Source organism: Lissotriton helveticus, chromosome 1_1 (genome assembly GCF_964261635.1).
Source record: "Lissotriton helveticus chromosome 1_1, aLisHel1.1, whole genome shotgun sequence".
Taxonomy (NCBI): Eukaryota; Metazoa; Chordata; class Amphibia; order Caudata; family Salamandridae; genus Lissotriton; species Lissotriton helveticus.
This window is the reverse complement of record NC_136057.1, coordinates 1,194,729,224-1,194,750,329: the sequence shown is the minus strand read 5'-3', so window position 1 is coordinate 1,194,750,329 and position 21,106 is coordinate 1,194,729,224. Positions and strand designations below refer to the sequence as shown.

Genomic DNA, 21,106 nt, shown 5'->3' with positions numbered 1-21,106 from the left:
GGTATATTATGACATGGCTGTTGGCGTGATGGACATTTCAGATGCTTTTTTGTGACAGTACTATGTATTTGCATTCTATTATATGCATTTGCACAGGTGTATTATGATGAGGTCAGTTGGACGCCATCGAGGGAGTAATGGTAGGGCAGGGAGGGAGGGAGGGAGGGAGGGGGAGGTGTAGGGTAGAGAGATCTAAAATAAGGTAAATAGATAAATGTAGGAAAGTATATATTTTAATTAATAAAAAATTTTTTACAGTGTATACAGCATCGCATTTTGGAATGTAGTGCACACTGTAAAATTCATTTAAATAATTAAATTATGTATTTACTACAAATTATCTGTATACTGCTTTTTAGGTCCCTCCAGCAAAGATCTTCCCTCCTTGTCTCCCTGTCGCACCATAATTGCCTCCACGAGTTGCGGCTCATTGTGGTTTTATATGACTATGATGAAATGTTTTACATTAGATGAAATTTACATGATGAGTATGCTGTTAAAGGTAAAAGCAACTGTCTCTGTGGGAAGTAGCAATCGGTTTAGTGAATGTTTAATTGGTATGTTGTGAGTTATTCCTTCAGTTTGCATACAGTTTGAATCATAGTTTATAGTGGTGAAGTTAGAAAATAGATCTCTACAATAAAATTAGAAAGTGTATAAATAGTTCTACAGCACGAAATGCAGAAAGCAAATTTCACAGTGAAATGTGTTTTTATAGCACAATTTTAATTTAAAAAATTAAATAGGAAACTGTTAATGTCTAGCATGAAAGTATCTGTTTTTTAGAAAAATAAAGAGGAAGGTGTTATAATAATCAATGTAGTTAATGTCTTTAAAAGTATGAAAGTGTATGTAGTTAAAAGATTACTCAAGGTAATCATTGGTTAACTAATAATAAAAAATATTTAAATTAGTCTTTATATTTTTTTAAAAGGAGAAAGAAGATAGAAAATTAATAAAAAGATGGAAGATTACTGTGAAAATGAGTTTATCAATTTTGAAATGGCAAAAGAAGTCCTAGAAGAATTAATTGAAGGAGTATTTGACGATGAAATTCCAACTGAAAATGAGGACTTTTTGGACAGTACTTTTGATAGTGCATACTTAGAGATGGTGGAAGAAGAGAATTTGGAAGAGCAAAATAGTAATGAAACATCAGATGAAATTATGCTAAATGTGATTCTGGAATATGAATTATTAAATGAATAAAATTATTTTTGAATAAATAAAAAATAATTGGAAAATATTATTGTTGTACCGTTAATCAGTATTCTCTTTTTTAAGAATGACAGTAAAAGTTGTGATAACGTGGATAAAAGATTAAATTTATAAAAATAAAAAGCATTATGAACATCGATAATGCTTGAAAGTTAGAATAGTACTTATATCTCTCAAAAATTACATTCATACAATACATGTGTAAGGATAACATAGATATGGAGTGTCACAAATTTAGAAACAATATTCACCATAGGATTTCCTACTCTGACCAGAGACTGTTTCTTTGTTTTTATTCAAGTTATAAAATCAAGCCTTGGTTATAATTTGTATGGTATATGGTAGTAGGGGTCTATAATATTTTTTAACTTTTTTCCAAACAGGTTATCATTAATATCAGAAACAACAATCAGTATGCCGACGAGAAATGAAAAAAGAAAGCTGTATAAAAAGACATATCATTTGAAGAGAAAAGAGGGACAAGATTTACGTAATCAACAAAGGACGGACAAAAACAAGAGTGCTCCTGGTAAGAGCAGTAAGGAATTTTTTTAAAAATTGTGTCAGAGGAAAAGTCAATTGGATAATGTTGCAAAGGAAAAACAGTTTTCAGGATCTACAAGGAGAAATGGACGAAAAAAGAAAACTGTGTTGGAAAAGAGTGGTGAGGAAAATATGTACAGTAAAAGACGTACAAATCAGTTTGCGGAAATAAGGAAACGTATGTTTCATAAGAGAGTTGTTATGAATTTATTACAAAAGGAAAAAGTTTCAAAAAGGAAATCTGCTTTTTATAAGAAAAAAAGTATATAGAGGAAGTTGTGGATGATGCGTTCGAGACGAAAAAAAAATTGTTTACTTTAGTGCTTAAAAGAATAAATACACTAAATAAGGCAATCAGAGTTTTGAAAGCTAAGAGTAAATGGAAGAGACACATAAATAGAACTAATTTTTGTAAAATCTTTTCTGGTAAATGGATGCATAGTTCAAATTCTGAGCCATTTTTTAATGAAGAGAGTTACTTTCAAAGTAATGATTTGTTGCATGCAGTTGACACCAGTGGTCGAGCGTATGAAGTGAAGGATGGCTGTCCTATTGAGAAAGAGAAAATTGAGGTGAGAAATACAGAAGGGTAAATAGGTGGATAAGTTTTACAGGGACGTGTTCATGCTCCTGTTTATAGTTGGAATTGTAGCAGTATTTGCAGTGTGCGACAGGATTCAATTGATTTCTTTCGCAATTTCTTACGTAAGTACACTAAGGAAAGTTTAAAAAAAAATTGTACTGTTGCAAGAATTAGATTGTTGCAGAGTGAGAGAAAAAACGGGTTTGGAAGGACATTCTTTGGCTTGTCTTTCAAAAAAAATATGCCAGAGTGTTTTTCATCACTTTAGGATGTTAGCAGTGCATCATACCAAAATGAGAAAATTAGTCAGAAATATGTATTATGCAAAAAGTCCAGCACTTAAACTTAAAGAGTTAAATAGTGCTCTTTTGCATGGGTCTGTATTAGATGTGAAGAGTATTTGTGCAAAAATTGAGGTAAGTTATTTTGGTCGAGATGAAGAGAATGTAGAAACTGATGTAGTTAGAGAAGGAAATGTGTTAGAAAATGTTGGACACTTTAATACTGAAGAATTTGAACAGGAAATAACAAAATTTAAGGTCATTGCAGGTGAAAAACCAAATTTAACTTGTGTGTGTTGTCGACGCATTCATTATAAAAGTCAAACTAGGTTAGTTGATTATATTTAAAAAGTGAAGATGAAGATAATACTCAGTGGAGAGAGTTTGCGACTTATTTGCTGGTAGAAAACTATTTTGATTTGGGTTTTGAACAACGTATTTGTAAATATTGTTATAATAAATTGAATGAAAATAAAATGCCTGCTAGAGCTGTTCATAATAATCTTGAGTTGATAAATATTCCATCGGAACTGAAGGATTTAAATACTTATGAGACTATTTTGATTCAATGTGTACATCCTTTTCAGGCTATTGTTCGTATGGAGCCTAAGACTGGGAAATTAAATCCTACAGATTTACAAAGAGGATTAAAGGGTAGAGTTGTATATTTGCCACTTGATTTAAAACAAAATATGGAGACAATTGGTATTGAAAATGTAGAAGAGGAACCTCTTGTTATTCTAGTTAATGGTGTACCTACAAAGAGTAAGAAATACTGGCAAGATTTAGTGGATGTTAGGAAAGTGAAGAAGGCAACGTTGTATTTAGTTAAAAATAATAAATACTATAAAAATGTGTATGTAGAACAAGAAGATGTAGGTGATGAAGAGAATAATGATTTGTCTATTGGACAAATTGAAAAAGTTGACATGTCCAGAAGTGAAGAAATTTATGAACATTATAGTGTTCATCCACTGCATTCCAAAGAAGCAATGGGGAATGCAATTGAGTTATTTCAGATGAAAAAAGCAGAAGGAAGTCCTATTAGTGTGTGGGAAAAAAATTTGGAAGGTCGTTGTTTCCCACACTTATTCCCAACAGGTGAAGGTGCGCGATATGATGATCGACCTATGCAGATTCCTGCTTCTGAGTACCGGACTACAAGGTTATATGCAGAAGATCCCAGATTTCGTCAATGTATTCCATATTTGTTTCATCTTCTCTTTGAGAGTGACTTATCTGGTCTTTCTTATGCAGTAAACCATGTCTTAAAAAGTGGAGTGCATCTGCATAATGTTTCTGCAAAGGATTTCATGGATAAAGTGCAACAGAAAGATAGTGTTTTGGATTCTCATCTAATTAATTTAATGGCATGTCAGCGTGGTACTAATGAATATTGGTACCGTCGTCATGGAGATTTAAAATGCATGCTACGAAACTTGGGAGCACCAACATGGTTTGTAACTCTAAGCTGTGCAGAGTACGCCTGGGAAGATTTACTTTAATATCTTCGAGAGGCGAATGAAAATATTGAAAATATAAACTACAAGACACCAGGAGAATTGTGTTCGTTGGATCCGGTTAATGTTTGCCGATATTTTAATCATTGATTTGAAGCAATGATGTTGTTTCTTACAAACAAGAAGAATCCACCACTTGGTGAAGTTTTGGATTTCTTCTGGAGAAAAGAGTATCAAGCTAGAGGTGCTCCACATATTCATATGTTACTATGGATTAAGGATGCTCCCAAATTTGGAAAAGACTCTGATGAAACTGTACTGTCTTTTATTGAGGAATATGCCACTTGTGACATACCTAACAGTACAAGTGATAAAGACTTAAGATGAAAAGTGTTACGGTTTCAAAGACATCGTTGTGGGAAATATTGTCTGCGAAAATTCAAAACAAAGGATAAGTTCTATACAAAATGTCGTTTTGGATTTGCACGACCAGTGCTTTCAAAAGGAAGAGTGAATAATTTGATGTCATCTTTGCGACATAACATCAGTAGAAGATCACCCAAAAATACTTATAATTTAAGAAGAGGAGAAGAGTCCAAATATATAAATGACTACAACCCTGTCATTTTGTCCATGTGGAATGCTAACATGGATATACAATATGTTGCGGATAACTCTATTGCTGTGGCTCGATATGTAACGTCTTACATCACAAAATCTGAAAAGACGGAACTGAAGGAGATGTGGGAAGATATTTCTCATGAAAAGAGCCTAAGCAAGAAATTGTATACATACAATTTGAAGATGTTATCACATCGAGAAATTGGAGCATATGAATGCTGTGATCGATTATCATCAGCAAGTCTTTATGCGAAATCTCGAAGTATCCTGTGGGTGAGTTTAGGTCTAGCAGGAACACGAAACCGTGTTTTGAAAACTGTGCAAGAAATTGAATATTTAGCACAGAAAGAACCAAACAGTACAGACATTTTGAAAACAAATATGTTGGATACATACTATCCAAATAGAAGTACTCTGCTAGAAAATATTTGTCTGTATGAAGTTCTTGAAAAATACACTTTTAAAAGGAATGTTAGAGAGAATGTTGAAAAAGGTATGTACGCTGTAATTGGACAGGAAGGATGTCTGGTGAAACAAACAAAAGGACATTTGATTAATCACCGAAAACTGAGTTGCGAAAATCCAGACAAAAGAGAATTTTACTATTTAGCTCTTTTGCAACTCTTTAAACCATGGCGTACCGAAGAGGAACTACTTGGAGAGTTTATAAGTTATGAAGATTCTTTTAACGCATCTAAAAGTAGTATAGAATGTCCTGCTTTTAGTAATTATCTGAAAATGTTGAACGACGAAATAGAGCAAGAAGCAACAATTGCAGCGCAGATTGCAGGAGAAAGTTGAGTCAGGATCCACTGGGAGAACCAATTATCCGAAATGAAGCAGCCACTGCTATGGATGAGGTACAAACAGTAATGGAGCAAGCTCAAGAGGATATAATAAACTTAGAAGAATTGGAGAAGGAATTTAATCTTGAGCAAAGACAAATATGTGTGGAAGTGACAGAGCACATTGAGCATGGTTTTCGTCATGAGAAAAAAGAATGCTCATGTATGTCATTTCAACCTATAAGACTATATGTAAGTGGAGAAGCTGGTACAGGGAAAAGTTTTCTTATAAAAGGAATTACTGCATATCTACAGCAAAAAACTCAGTCACCATTGTCTTGTGTTGTGACAGCTCCAACTGGATTGGCAGCACATAATATTAAAGGTATTACTTTACATCGTTTATTAATGCTGCCAGTTGAACATGAAAACAAATTACAATATCACAAGCTATCTGGAGATGCTTGTTATGAAGTTTCAAGAGTTCTTAAAGAAATGAAACTTCTTATTATTGATGAGGTAAGCATGGTATCCAATTTAATGCTTGCTTTTGTACATTTAAGAATGCAGCAGATACTTAAAACTGACTATGATGTTTTATTTGGAGGGAAACATGTCATAGTTTGTGGAGATCTACTGCAACTAACTCCTGTAAAAGGACAATCTGTATTTGAAACTGTGACACATGAAGACACGAGAAAGTGCCTTGGCAGTATTGGAAATGTAAATATATGGTCACATTTCAAAATACTGAACTGATTCAAAATATGTGACAGGCAAAGGATACTAAATATGGAGAGATTCTTCAAGATATAAGGATTGGAAGACTAACTGAAGATGCAAAAGAAGCTCTACAAACTCGATTATTATGTAAGTTGTTTCCCAATGAAGATAATGTACCTGAGAAAATATATAGTAAAGAGGTAAAAGATAAGTCAGTTATATGCTTGATGCCAACTCTAAAAGAATGCTCAGTTTTCAATGAGAAAATGTTGAAGTTGGAAAATGAAGAAATTAAGAAACTGGAAGCAAAAGATAAAATAGAGTATGAAGGAAGTACTATTGTTTTGTCTGATAAATTAAAGTTAAAATGTGATAGTCTACAGACTTCTATATCTAAAACTGCTGGTTTAGAAAAGAATCTGTATGTATGTTTAAATTGTCGGATTATTTTACGGAGAAATTTACTTGTAGAAAGAGGTCTGGTGAATGGAGCAATGGGTAATGTTGTTAGTTTTGTAAATTATCCAAATAGAGATGAGATTGAATTTTTACGAATAAAATTTGATGAAATAGAGGAAGTTCAACTAATCAGTCGCTGCTCAAGTCGTTTTTTACTTGTAAAAGACTTGTATGTCCGTCGGAAACAATTTCCAATTTGTTTGGCATATGCAGTGACTATTCACAAATCGCAAGGTTTAAGTGTAGATTGTGCTTTGGTAAATATTGGAAATAGTGTATTCAAAGAGGGTATGGGATATGTTGCTTTATCACGAGTTAGAACTTTATCTGGGCTTTATCTAATTGATTTTGATGAGACAAAGATCAGTGCAGATTTAAAATGTGTACAGGAGTATAATAGGTTAAGAAGAGAATACGCTCCACATTTACCTCAATATCCTTTAATTAAAAAGAGTATAGTTGGTCAGAAAAGAAGAAATGAGAAACAATGTAGTGAAGTATTAGAGAAACGAAGAAAAAAAGATGAGACTGTCATTGATAAGAGTCAGAAAAACGTTAGTTCTACAGAGATTGTTGGATTTAAATTTGAAAATAGGTCTGGTGTCAACTGCTATGCAAATGTAGTGGTTAATGTGTTTTTTTTTTCTAAAAAAGTTACAGGAACAAATTAGAGAAAATCAGGAGCAAACATTTTGTTGTTCTTTAAATTCTGTGTTTGAAAAATGTACTAGTGGTAATAGTGAAGTAGCAAGTGTTTCAGAAGTAAGGAATGTTTTAGATATATGTGCAGAACTAAATCAATTTTCTCAGAATATTCAGCAAGATTGTCAGGAATTTATTATGTCTATGCTTACAGTTCTGGAAGAAGAGGGTGTAGGTATTGATAGTCTATTTGGCCTTTCTTATAAATGGGAACATATTTGCGATAATTGCTCTTTTACAAGTACTACTGACATACACACAGAAAGATTTATATATTTAACATTACCAGATTGTAAAACAGTGTCCTTTAATAAACTAGTTAAAGATGCATATCAGAACATGGTCTGTTCTCAATGTAATTCAGAAATGTTATCTACCTTATTTATCCATAGATATGGACAGTATGTTATTTTAATGCTTCAACGATGCAGAGCTGATGGAAGTAAATTGTCAACTTTAATTAAAAATTATGTGGCTTCTCAAATATCTATTTCTAGAAGAACATTTGTAACTGTAGCAATTATTTTTCATGAAGGGTTATCTATATCATCAGGACATTACATAGCTTATTTGAAGAGTACAACTGGTTGGACGCTGTGCAATGATAGTCAATTAAGTTTTAAGAAACGTTTGCCTTCTGAGTTAAGAAATTCTTATTTGATATTTTTGCAACCAAAATTTCAGTGAAATTACTTGGTCGAGTCAGAGTAATACTGTAAAGATATGAAAATGTGTTCTTTAGAAATATGATGTGATTAAGGGTGTTCAAATATGGAAATGAGACTATTATGTGCCAAAGTGATAGCATCAGGTAAGGTTTCCTTAATGTTTCTGGTACAGGATATGTTGGAATTAACTTATACTATTTGGCAATACGGATAACAATCAGATATGGAAATGTTGACTTACGATAAAGGTTTTTAGAGTACACTTACTTGGAAGTTTGTGGAGAGGTAGTCAAAGAAAACGAATTAACTCATACCATTTGGCCTTGCGGAAATGTATGAGATATGTAAATGTGAAATACAGATAAATGTTTCTAGAACATACTTACTCGCGAGTTTGTTGAGAGGTACTCAAAAAAATAAGGAATTATCTCATAGTATTTGGCCATGTGGAAAAAAATCAGATATAAAAATGTTGTTTTGAGATAAATGTTTTAAGAACATAGTTGCACGGTTATTTGTGGAGCGGTATTTAAAAGTAACTGGTATACTTTAGTTAGTTTATAATTGTGGAATATGTGGTGTGCTTACTCAAGAAATTGCGAATTAGAGAAAAACATTTAAGACATGTTTTTTTCTAAGTATTTATAGTATATATAGAGATCTTTTATGGGTTTTTTAAATACAATCATTTTGATTGTGTTTTTTTTTCCCCGCTGTTACATGATGATTACTATTGAAATCACTGTTTATAGTGAAAATCAATTTATCTGAAGACAGCAAAAATAAACCAGTAAATATGTTGTTTAAGATATTTTGTTATATTGGATTTGGAAGTATGTATTATAACAGATTTCTTTATTGTCTTCCACAGATATTATATTTTTAAGGTAAGAACAACTAATCATATCTGAAAGTTTCGTGTACCTATCTCTTACTCTAATTTTCTTCATCCTCTTCCTTTGATAATGGTGTTTAGATATGGTTATTTTCTTTAACTCATCCTTTTACTTTTACATCGTTTTTGTTAGTATTCTATTCAGTCTTTCTTAGTCTTCAGTTTGTTACCTACGTTGCTTTACAGAGAGTTAGCTTCATTGATGTTTTATTGGCATTGTTTCCTGAATCTTAATTTGTTTGTCTTACTATACCTTACAATTTGTTCCCTTACTCTGCTTTCTTTAATTATGAACACTTTCCAATCTAAAACCTATAGTTTAGTTTTGTCATCCTACTTTATTTTTGTTTATATGTCTCTGTTATACTCCATGTCTGTTTGTATTTTATTTCTCTTCTGTTACTCTACCTTTTTGACTCTTTTTCTCTTAGTGTTGGTTCTTTATTTTATCTATCTCTTTAAGATATGTAGGTACTCTTAGTCTGTTTATTTCAGAGACTATTTGTTTTGCCTGTCACTTTAATTTCCTTTAGACTGTCATTGTTTGAGTGCTTTTATTTCTTTGAAAATATTCTGTCTTGGTCTCTTTCTGCGCCTCTGTCTTCTTTTCTTTCACTTTCTGCTTCAATCACTTCTACTTTGTTTTGTTTAATGAAATAACACTATAACCATATTTTTACTTATCTTTCACAGATACCATGTTTTTCAAATTTTTCAATATTTTCTTTGTTACTATTGCTTAGGTAAGTACAAATAATAAAAATACTTTTTACACCCTGTGTTATTTCTTTGAGTATCATGGTCATATTAGTGTTGTGTTTTATATAAACATTTCCATGGAGGATTGGCTGCACGGTCACAAGGAGTGTCTAAAAAATTAATTTAAGAAATCAACAACATTTCAGTCAGTCAGTTCACTAATGCGGATGTGTGAAAATATTGCAGGTAAATGATATGTGTTACAGAACTTTTCAGGAAATTATCAAAGGAATTTTATTCTGCATTTTTGATTTTAAAAGGCAAGATAGTGCAGAAAAATTTGTCTTATTAGTATGTAGCTAATGCTAACAGCAGTTAGTGACAACTAATGATAGATAATGAGTATATTGGCATGTGCTTTGTTTGTCTGTGAAATTTAATATAATTGACATAGAAAGTTAACATTGCAAGATGTAAGTGACTGTAAACAGTTGCTAACATTACTATTTGTTTTTACTCACTTTTGAACATATTTGTGCTATATTTGAAAATTATCAAAATCAAATAGTTGCCCCTGAGCAAAAAAAGTGGTCCACATTCAAGAGGCGTGGTCCATATTTAATGGGTGTGGTCCATATTCAAGGGGTGTGCCCTTTCATGAAACATCATTTGCACATACAAAGCATAAAAGTGGGAGGACACTGTTCTTCTATAGGGCACAGGGCCAAGGTGCTAATGGGAATATGCTGAGCAACTAAAAAAAATAGGAAGGCCCCTTTGTCACAAAATTATTTTAGCCGTTCAGCACAGGAGCACCTGAAAAGCAGAATAGCCGCTGGTATTACTAACCTACTTAGTCCTTCCCAGGCCTTTAGCTTAGGAGCACTTGAAGAGAGGTAAGGCCCCTGCAATTAGGTAATTAATTAGTCCTACAGGCCTCGGGAAAATGTCCTAGCAGGGGACCACAAAACACAGCCAGGTAGGCAGAGGGAGGTTGAGGTGAAGCTGGTGCACGGGAAGTACCATCCCAGTGTGTTCTGTCAGATTAAGTCTTTACCATTTACTGTAGTATTATCCTTGTACTTGTGTATGGTACTCTTTTGTTACTTGCACACTTCAGTTTTTGTAGGTATCACACTGTATGCTACCTTTTACTTTTGTTTACTTTACATACTTGCTGCATGGGCTGCATGGGCCCTAGGGGGGCTTAGGTGAAAATGGCTCAAAGGCCTGAGAAACACCTACCCCCTAGGGAGGTCGATTCTTGAAAACAATCATCCCTCCCCAGCCCAGCCTTAGCTTTATTGCTTGGTAGGGCAGGGGTGTTCAGCCGCACAGAGAGGTTGCTTTTATTTTCCCTGTCTGTCTCCGTGTACTCTGTGGGTCGGCTTTTTTTTCTCCCCTTTCCAAGTGCAGTCTGTGTGGACTGGGGCAGGGGAGAAAAAAACGGCCCACAGAGAGCCCTGAGGCACTGGCTTTTCGGCCCATCTCTGAATGTCCGCCTTGGTAATCCGCCCCTGACTTTTAGCACTGTTTTAAAAAAGGAAGGAGTGTTTTCAAAGGAGGCGTTGGTTGTTATTGTGTAGGCAGATTAAAGCATCTAAACTACAAATATGCGTGTAGTATAGTGTGGTGATCGACTGGAGGTATGTTGTTTGTCTTACTGCATGCAGATATGTAGTTTAGGAAATACCTTCACACAAATAACAAGGAAACACTATTGCCTTTGAGATTAGGTCCTACTTCCTTTATGTACATAAGCAGTAACCATGGTATTGTTGAATATGTTAATAAAAAGACTGCTGTTTTAAATTTATAAGATAATCAAAGAACGTTATTCTGATTTAATAATTTTGTTTTATAAACTATTTTAAAGAAACTGTTTCATAATAAGCCTTGATGATAGTTTAACTTTTTTTATCTAAAACAATGTCTTCTGTTTATTGAGGCAGAAAGCTCCTTTGAGAATTCCAATGCGTGGGACGGGTGCTCCTGCTGCAGTATAATTCAAGGCCGTTTCAGGATGGACTGTCAGCGTTATCACAGGGGAGGAGCGCGCAGCTTTCTGAGATGGATACAGTTACACATAACAGAGTACTGACGTCTGTGCAATTTACAGACGGTTAGGCATCCTAGTGTGCGTCGTGTTTTTGGCACCTCATTAAGGCGGACTGGGGAGCCGTGGTGCACAGTTCGGGAATCACTAGTTTTAGAATTAAAGTTTGATAATTGTATCACTCCTAAGCGTTAAAGATCGCCGCTGGTCTACGAAAAATTATTGGAAGTAAGCCAACATAGTGATAATTTTTGCTAGTTGTATACGGTAAGTAGATTGCTAAAGGCAAAAAACGGCACATAAAATGAAAATAGAAGAAGGACTATGATTTCACTTCTAATCATGAGAGTGCATGTTAGCAGAGAATTACAAAAGAGGCAGTCTTAACGTAATTCTAATACATATGTGATAGTACTCCTGTAACAGTCTGCGGCACTTAATATTGCAGCGTGAAAACAAGCGTTGCTTTTATGCACTAATGTGTGCTTTGTAAATACAAGAGGGGGTTGATTTAGTTTTATTTTCCACACCTCCACGTTAACGCTGCCAAATGCTTCATCACAGCTGCCCGTGGCACTCGTATGATAAACAAGTTTATTTAAACTGTTTTCCTAACAGGAGTCGTGTACAAGATAGTATTTGTGCCTTTAAACAGGTTTTGCTTATAGTTTAACAGAACCCTACTATGCATGTCATTAACTGTCTGTGCGGCACAAATGCAAAGTGCTTTTACCGCAGGCGGTGTTATCACGTTCTTATAAAGATGTTGACGAATATTTACAAAGATTCAAAAGAGTTTAAACGCTGCCTTGAATGGCAGGAAGTTGCCGATATAGAGGCGAAAACGGCGTCCATAATATGCTTTATAAATTGCAGTGGAACGTCATGTTAGATATAAAGGCATATAACATACGTTTTATTTTGAATTTTGAAAAACATAGGGGCATATTATAATGGACAGTCGATACATTTAAGCCGCTTTTATCAACAGGAAATTGGCGATAAAGCGGCGATAATAGGTTTCATAATTTGCTCTATGGAAATCCTATGAAAGCCCATGTAAGATGCGAAAACATGTAATATGGGCTACGCTAGGAATTTCATACGGCATATTATCAAGTCCATTATCGCCGGTTTATCGTCAGTTTGCTGTCGATAGAAGCGGCGATATTGTATCGTCTATCCTTGATAATATGGCTCATATTATGAAGGCGATTATCGGCGCTTGTTTAACAGCGTTATGCCGATTAAAGCGAAGTGAAATTATCACGTCTTCATAATATGTCCCAAGTTTTGCCGCATTCTTTAATTATTGTTCCTAAAATGCGGCAATAATTTAGCTTATGAATAGAGCTCTTTTTGGTACAATGAGGTAGTTCTGAAAAGAACTGTTTTTTTTTTTTTTTTGAAAAAGTTTTTCATTCTTTAAAATTTGTGAAACAGGAACCACATTTTTAAACTGTAAAACAGGAACATTTGAAGTTGTAAAAAAATTAGATGCCTTCGAACATTTTATGCTGATTAAATCTTCTTTCAATAAGAATGACGCTTTGCTCCCCGTACACAATTAATCCTTTGCACTTGTTGCATTTTATATGCACTTTCTTTAAAAATGGTTTCAACTCCATCTGTTCAGTCGATGGAGATGTAGGTCGTGCTGTCGATGAAGTACTGGCCTGAGATGGTGGCAGTTCTGTGGCCAGAGCTCTTGTCGCTGCCTGTGCATATTGAACAGGGTGGACTTGGCTCATATGCCTTTTCATAGTATGAATTGAAAAATAATATTTTTTGGTTGGATTTCCTCTGGAAAGTACGGAGCCACAAATTGTGCACGTTACTTTCGGAGCATTTACTTTTTTTTGCCCCTCAGGAAAGGTAAAAAATTGCCAAATAAAAGATTCCTTTTTTTTTTTTAAAGGAAGATAACCATTTCCTTCAGATTCCGAAGAAGAATTGGCTGCGGCCGCCATTTCAGCAAAGTGTCTGGAAATATGAAAAAGGTTGTTCTCTCTTCAGCGCCAAATAGATAGTGAGGGAAGTTGGTGGTTTCTGGAAAATTGCGGAACAGAAACTACTATGAACCAATAGGAAGTGTTCTTTTCAAGTCACATGATTTGACATGCGCGTATTAGGACGTATACGCGGTGACGGAATCCGGACACGTACGTGAATTAGAAGTATCGGTTTAATTTAATGAAGTTTTAAAATGTGAAAATGAGGAAAGGTATACATTCTAACCCTGGGCGTAGTTCGCGTAGCCGCACTCCGCGAAGCTACGCGAAGACGCACTTGCACTCCGCGAGCTACACGTAGCTCCGCGGACATGCGTAGTAGCCTGCTAGACCCGTTCGCGTGCCGTTTTCGTCTTTGGGAGCGCGGTGCGCGTGTTCGGGGCGCTGCCTGCATGCTCGAGATAGCTAGCGCGCTAAGTTACTCGATGAGGTTTGTCCCGCCCGCTTGCGTTCCCTTATTTCCGGTTCCGGGTCACAAGTAACGTGTTCGCGTTGTGTTAGACATGTTCGGGAACTCATCTTCTCGTTCGCACTGCCAAAGTGCGTGATCGCGTCAAATATCGCGCGAACTTACCGCGGCGGTCGCGACGGGCAGAGCCATCTTCGATTTCACACTCTGGCTATGGTTTTGGGCCTACTTTAGCATCTCACTCCTATCTCTTCCATCCTGGTCTTTTCCCTCAGTTTTTCTAACTTTCTTTACTTCTTACCTATTTCTGTCTGTGCCTAGGTTTATATTTCTCATTTTATTTTTACTTTTACCACTTTTTTTGCAACTTTTCTCTTGTTTTATATTACTTCCTTCTTTTATCTTTCTTCTTTCTTCCCCTAACCTTTTTGTCTTCAACTTTCCTTCTCCCCTCCACCCAGAACCATGGTGAAGGGTGCCAGCAGCATCGGCGGCTCAAAGGGCAAGGCGGCTGTGCCTAAAAAAACCCGGCTGCCTTGCGGCAGAATGCGCCCGGCAGGAGTGACGCCCCGCCAACTTTTTGGGGAGGAGGAGGTGGCCGCCCTGGTCTTTTTTATCCAACGTCACCTCCCCTTGACTTTGGCAGCAGGCGGCAGGCCCGGCTCCGGCTACCAGCGCATTGAAGAGCGTCTCCGGCGGTGGGCGAAGGTGCGCCGTGCAGTCTTCCGCTGCTCCGGTATCCGGCGTACCCACCATCAGCTGTCCCACCGCTGGGCCGACATTTTGGACCGGGAGCAGGACCTGTTGGACCTGCTTGGTGTGGAGGTTGTGGGTCTTGGTGAGTGGCTACCCCAAAAATAAAGTGTGTATATATATATATATATATAGTTATATACATATATATATATATATATATATATATATATATATATATATAGTTGTATAAATATTGTTATTGTATCTTTGTAAATATTGGCTGAATAAGTAACGCGATGACTGTTGCTCCTAGTTACATTTGCGATGTATTCCGGTATATCTACTGTCATTGTATGACAGTGTTCTTCTTCTTCACTGGCTCTTGCGTGTTGTTTCAACTTGGCGCTAGCTGTTGCTGTTTATTGATGTGAGATTTTCTTTATTGTTGAGAACTGAAGTTAGTTAATGCTATTAATAGAGTCTTGTCCTTCCTTTGTCCGTCAGTGAAATAGCGGTGGATGGATAATTGTACGTAGTTTGCATATTGTAGCATTTTTTTCACGGCCTTCTCTTCTGCATGAATCGAATCCTTTTCTTGCAAAGAATGCTAACGTTACTTTGTTCTTCTTACCTCAGCCAGGGCCGGCTCTAGGGGGCATGTGCAAGCTGTGCAACTGCACAGGGGCACCAAACTTCAGGGGCCACCGCACCAATAGATATCCTTAATTTAATAATACTCTAAGGATGGATACATATTTGCGTTGCGGCCCCTGGCATGGATTTGTTGCCTCCGGCTCTGTTCCACTGTAGCAGTGTTTTTTGCAATGATGTCTATGTTTCACAGCACTCAATGTTTTTCTCTTTGTTTATTATTTTTTACATGAACCACAGAACCCAGGGGCAAGCAGAATACAGGGACCGAGTCGGCGGGTGAACCACCACTTACACAGAGCTCCTCTACTGAGGATCCTGCTGCTGTCCCCAGTAAGTCCAACAGTGCTTGTTTTTTCCTCTGTAATGTGTCTGCTTTGGCAATTGACAGCAACCAAGTATTCATCCAGAATGATGTTTGTCTAGTATTTTTGTAAACGTTAGTATACCACTACTAGTCTTGTGGGTATTCTATCTCCTATGGAGTTATATACATATTACACAACTATGTAACTATGCACACGAAAATTGGATGTTGGTACTGATAGGCCGGTTGGACCTTACTTACACCTCAGTCACAGAACTCTGAGGAACGCACAATTCACTGAACGTCAGCCTATATGGCCTGAGTCATTGGTCAATTATTCAATTCACACTCCTGAACCCCAATACCAAGATGCCGAATGCTTTTAGGACACAAACCGTTACCTAAGAAACCCCCTTTTGCTCACTCACTCGTGTGAGTCTCCAAGACAACAGACACTGAAAATAAACTTCAGAGTCAAAGTGGTCATTCAAAAGCTTTATTTTGTTAGAAGTAAGTAAGTAACATCAATGTTTTTAAGTTGTTCCGTCAAATACGTTGAAGGGCCCACCAGAAAAAATCCAGAGTTAAAAAAGGCATAATAAAGTAATCAACATTTGTACAGCTACTAGTGCACAATAGGGAAATGTGGCAACTATCGGAGACCTCTCACCAACGTATACTGGTCACATATTCCTCTTTTTTTGTAAGCTATGGAAATGTCCGCTTCGTAGAAGGCAATCTTCTCATCTGCCGAAAAATAATGACAAAAGTGGTGCACGTTAGACAGTATGAAATACATTTATGCCAGTTTTATGCAGCCATGCTAAAAAGAAGTTGTAACCTGTAAGCAAACTCTATTCCACAATCCACATAGAAAACTTAAATACGGGCCCTTTTACTTTCCCACCTCTTCAGGTGTATGCATTGAACAATGATGTGTTGCCCCAGAGCGTCTTCTCGTACTGCGCAACAAGCTGCGAGTTAACATGCGCAAAACTGGATACATTGATGTACAAAGGTTACATAGTTCACTTCCAATTTCCAAGGACTAGAGTAGCAGGACAGATGAGATGAGCTTGGGTACCATACCATAACAATGAATGCTAATATGTGTAGTGACTCTGCTGTACTATGCAATGTGGACTCATACTGATTACGTACGTTGTACTTGACTGTTTTGAAGAACTCCATTCTTGGTGAACAAGTACAAAGGGGGCTGTGCATCCATCTAAAAAGGTGTACTTATTTTTATAGGTGCAGAACCCTTACCATCGACCAGTGCCGACGGGGACAGCGGCGCAGCTTCAGCGATCCCGGCGGGGACAGGAGGAACAGAGGCACCTACACCAGCAGCAGTGGGGGGGGAGCCAACAGCGGCGGGCGATGGTAAGTTACATTCAATAGTGATCTGCATTACTTGGTGGGAGGGGAAAACTTTCTCACTGTACTCTACTGGAAAATATATGATGTTACCTTTACTTGTCATTAGCATGCTAAGCATTACCACTACAGTAATGCAAGTGGCTGATAGCAGTCGGATGCATGGGTTGTTGTTAAAGCATGTAAAGGGGAAAACACAGCTGCCAGCGTGGTTGGGAGACACACCCAATACCGGTGGTTAGTGGATAGTGGATAGTCTCAGCAGCAGCGGTGTTTTGGGCAAACCCAAAGGCAAGGGAAGGAGGGGACGACTGGGTGCATGGGTCGTTGCTGGTGAAACACAAACCAAATAAGGTTTGTTGCGCGGTATAAAGTATTATAGTCTTTACTAGACATGTACTACTAGCTGCCCCCTGTTAATTAATGTTACTTTGAGAGTGTTCCCGCCTTCCCGGAATCCGAGTATATAATACAAAAGGAGATATGAAAAAGACAGGTGTTCGTTCTAATGTGTGTGACCGTTGAAGTACACCCATGCTAATAGGGCAGGCATAATGCCGTGCCAAAAAGTCCAAAAAATTAATAGAGGCTGTAGAATGTTCAAGATAGACGCAACACAATTTCTGGTACTCAGCTTGCTTGCTAGTGCTACTGTGCCGCCCACTATGTGTCTGTTGAATCAATGTTGTGTTCTTGATTTGCGGGGAGTTTGGATTACAACAATTCTGTTTCTTTCTTTATAGTTACTCCTTCCCAAAAACCAACAAGGAAGGAGTTGGCAGTCCGGGCCCGGCAGCGGAAACTGCAGGCAATTGTAGAGGCCTACCGCCGGCTGGTGGATCAGGCCGAGGAGGAGGAGGAGGAGGCGGCGGCAGCAGCTGCTGCCTCTTCCAATGCCCCGGGCCCCAAGCCTGCAGGACTACGTCGCCGTGGTCAGGCAGCCGCCCGCCGCCGCGTTGTTACATCTTCGGCGGCCCCCCCACAACAACAACAACATGCATGCAAGTGTAGGTGCCGTGATTTCAAAGCGAAGATTCTCCGCCGGGTAGCGAGTAAGTTGGAGGAGGAGCGGAAGAAGCTGGAGGACGGTCTAGAGGAGCGTGTGAAGATAATGGTGGACAAACACCTGAAAGCCCGCCGGCTTTGAAATGGACCCTGTTTTTTGCCCCTTTTTTAATCCTTTTGTTGGTGGGTGGGATGTGGGAGTTGGGGTGTACATTTGGGTTGAAATTTGGTTGGGGTTAGGGGAGGGTAGGGACAGCTCTGGGTCAGGGGGTTACATTTGTTATATATTATATTTTTCTATTATCATTATGAAAATATAAAAATAAAACAAAGATATTTTCACAAGAAAACATTTGAAGTTCATTTGTGTTTGTTGGCGGGGTGGAGGGGGGACTGTTTTACCAAATAATGTACGTTGTGCAACATGAACATGAACTACGAACGATAAATGAAGTACTGACTGCACCTGTAGTAGTAGGGTCACAAGTGCATAAAAAATTTATATTATTAAATAACATGGGAAAATTGCCCATCACGTGAGTCTGAAGTTACTAGTATACTTTAATTCCATGCACATTTGCTCAGAGTCCGCTAAACAATCCTATGCAATGCATTGCATCATTCCTTTAATATACCTGTCCTAGTTGTCAGGGAAGAGGAGCTCGTCCTCAAACTCTGTGCGTTCACACAGAAGTAGGTCATGTAACCCAGTAGTGAGGACGTCTTCTTCGCACTCGCTTTCTTCATCCGGCGGTGATTCACGTACTTGATAGTCTGGTGGTATGAAGCGTTGATTCATTTTTATCATTGTCAGCCGCTCCACGCTTTTGGGGGAGAGACTAGTCCTTTTCGATGTGACAATGGCACCAGCAGCATTGAAAACCCGCTCAGAGGAGACTCTGGCTACAGGACAAGCCAGATACTTTATCGCCAGCCTGCTCAGCACTGGCCACTGTCTCCTTCTTTCATACCAATAGACCAATGGGCTTTGCTCCATGAACACCTCTGTTGTGTCATCCAGATAGGCCTGAACCATCCGCTCAATGTTCATTGGTGCTCGGCTTTGCTGGTCCTCTTTTCCCTTTGCAACAGCAACGGACTTACCCATCCCTTTCTGTAGAAAAAAAGCAGTTATGCTTTTGGTTGGGTCTGCTGAATCAGATCGTGTAGGTGCTGCTTTTGGTACTGTTGGTGCCTGCTGGAAAGCAGACGCACTGCTCTCATGCTGTGAAGAACTTGCGTCAGGAGTACTTGGACTGGCCTGGGCTGGCAGTGGCAGGCCTTTAAGTAACAGCCGTTCAGTTTTTAACTCATTAGCTTCCGCAGCTATGGAAGTTTTGTACTTGTCAACATCCTCATCTGAAAATGGAATTACTTCGTTACTGCTGACAAATAATTTGTACCGTGGATCCAAGATTGTTGCAGTTATGTAATGTTCACCTGACACAATATTGTTGAGCCTTACATTTTCACACAAGCGGTTGACTAAGCCCTTGGCTAAGGTATATGCATCAACTTTTTGTTCGTCACCTTCGTATGTTTGACAGACCTCCTTCACCTGTTGCTCAAGCATGTACAACAATGGGATGGCTTGGCCCATAGTACAGTCCTCCCTGCTAACTGCACGTGTGAAGACCTCAAAGGGTTGTAGCATCTCTGTGATGCATTTAATGAGGTCCCACTGCCACATCTCAATGGTCAGGGCTTTAAGATTAACAGTAGGATCCCCTAATCTTCTTGACATGACATAAGCATTCAGTGGGATGTACTGCTCAAAGAGACGCTCAAGCATGAAATAAGTTGAGTTCCAACGTGTTGGGACCTCCTGGATCAGTGCTTTGACTGGCAACCTATGCTCATGCTGAATGACCCGTAGCAGCTTCCGTCCTTTGAAAGAATGGTTAAAGTGCGTGCATATTCTTCTGCAGATGGCCATTATGTTGCTGACTTTGGCTTCATTTTTCAGAAAGTCTTGCACGACTAAGTTTATGCAGTGTGCCAAACAGGGTACCCTGAAATAATGTCCTTCTCTCATTGCCTTCACTACATTACTGCCATTGTCGGTGGAAACAAAACCAATCTTAAGGCCTCTTGGTTTCAGCCATTCAAAGACCTTGTCGTTAAAGTCAGACAAAATGTTTTCAGCAGTATGACTTTTGTCCATACCAAACATGGCTATAGTTGCATGTCTGCGCGTATCATTAAAAATTCCAGCAACGTCACGGAGGCCTGAAGTTAACTTGTCTTTAACACCTGCAAAAGAGATCCAGTGTGCGGTGATGCACATGAAATCTGTAGCATCGCAACTGCTCCACATGTCTGTTGTCAGGTGGATACAATGGACAACACTCTGTTGTAAGGCTTTCCCAATCAATTGCAGCACATCGTGGTGTAGTGCTGGAACAGCCACTCGGGCAAAATAGTAGCGACTGGGAACGTTCCATTTTGGGCAGAGGGTTGCCACTAATTCCAGAAATCCAACAGCCTCAACAAATGAAAATGGGAGAAGGTCCAGTGCTAACATTTTCGCAAGTTTGGCATTGTACAAACGTGCTACTGGGTTGTTCCGCTCGTACTTTCCCTCCTGCCTTAACATGCTAGGAATGGTAAGCTGCTTTGCATGTCTTTGAGTTGTGCTAGACGGACCACCTTGCATCGCAGACTTTGCACTCCTTGGTGTTTCCAGCTGACTCTGGTGCCACTGAGAAGTTGCAGATGCGGAGGATGTGGACTTTACCACTCCAGTGCTGGCGACAGGGGTCCATTGTGTACCACTCCTAGATAGAAGGTCATCGTCTCCCTCTTCTTCTACCTCCTGGTCAACCATGAGTGGACCTTGTACCACTGTATCCCCACCAACACGAGTGCTAACATTTTTTAAGCTTGCAAGGTGGTTCTCCCACCTGATCAAGTGTGTTTTTTTCAAATGGGTCGTTTGGCCTCCAGTCCCATA

The 21,106-nt window shown here is 38.2% G+C and overlaps 1 protein-coding gene across 1 annotated transcript in view; it reads left to right on the top strand.

Moving 5' to 3' along the window:
* The window catches only part of LOC144763686 (uncharacterized), a 56,457-nt gene extending 38,148 nt beyond the window's left edge, over nt 1-18,309 (top strand). Inside the window, exons 2-4 of the mRNA XM_078649522.1 lie at nt 15,702-15,794; nt 17,023-17,154; nt 17,892-18,309. Coding sequence (XP_078505648.1) covers nt 15,702-15,794; nt 17,023-17,154; nt 17,892-18,295 — 629 coding nt within the window. The 3' untranslated portion in view covers nt 18,296-18,309. The remainder of the gene's footprint in view (nt 1-15,701; nt 15,795-17,022; nt 17,155-17,891) is intronic.
* Nucleotides 18,310-21,106: the final 2,797 nt, after the last annotated feature.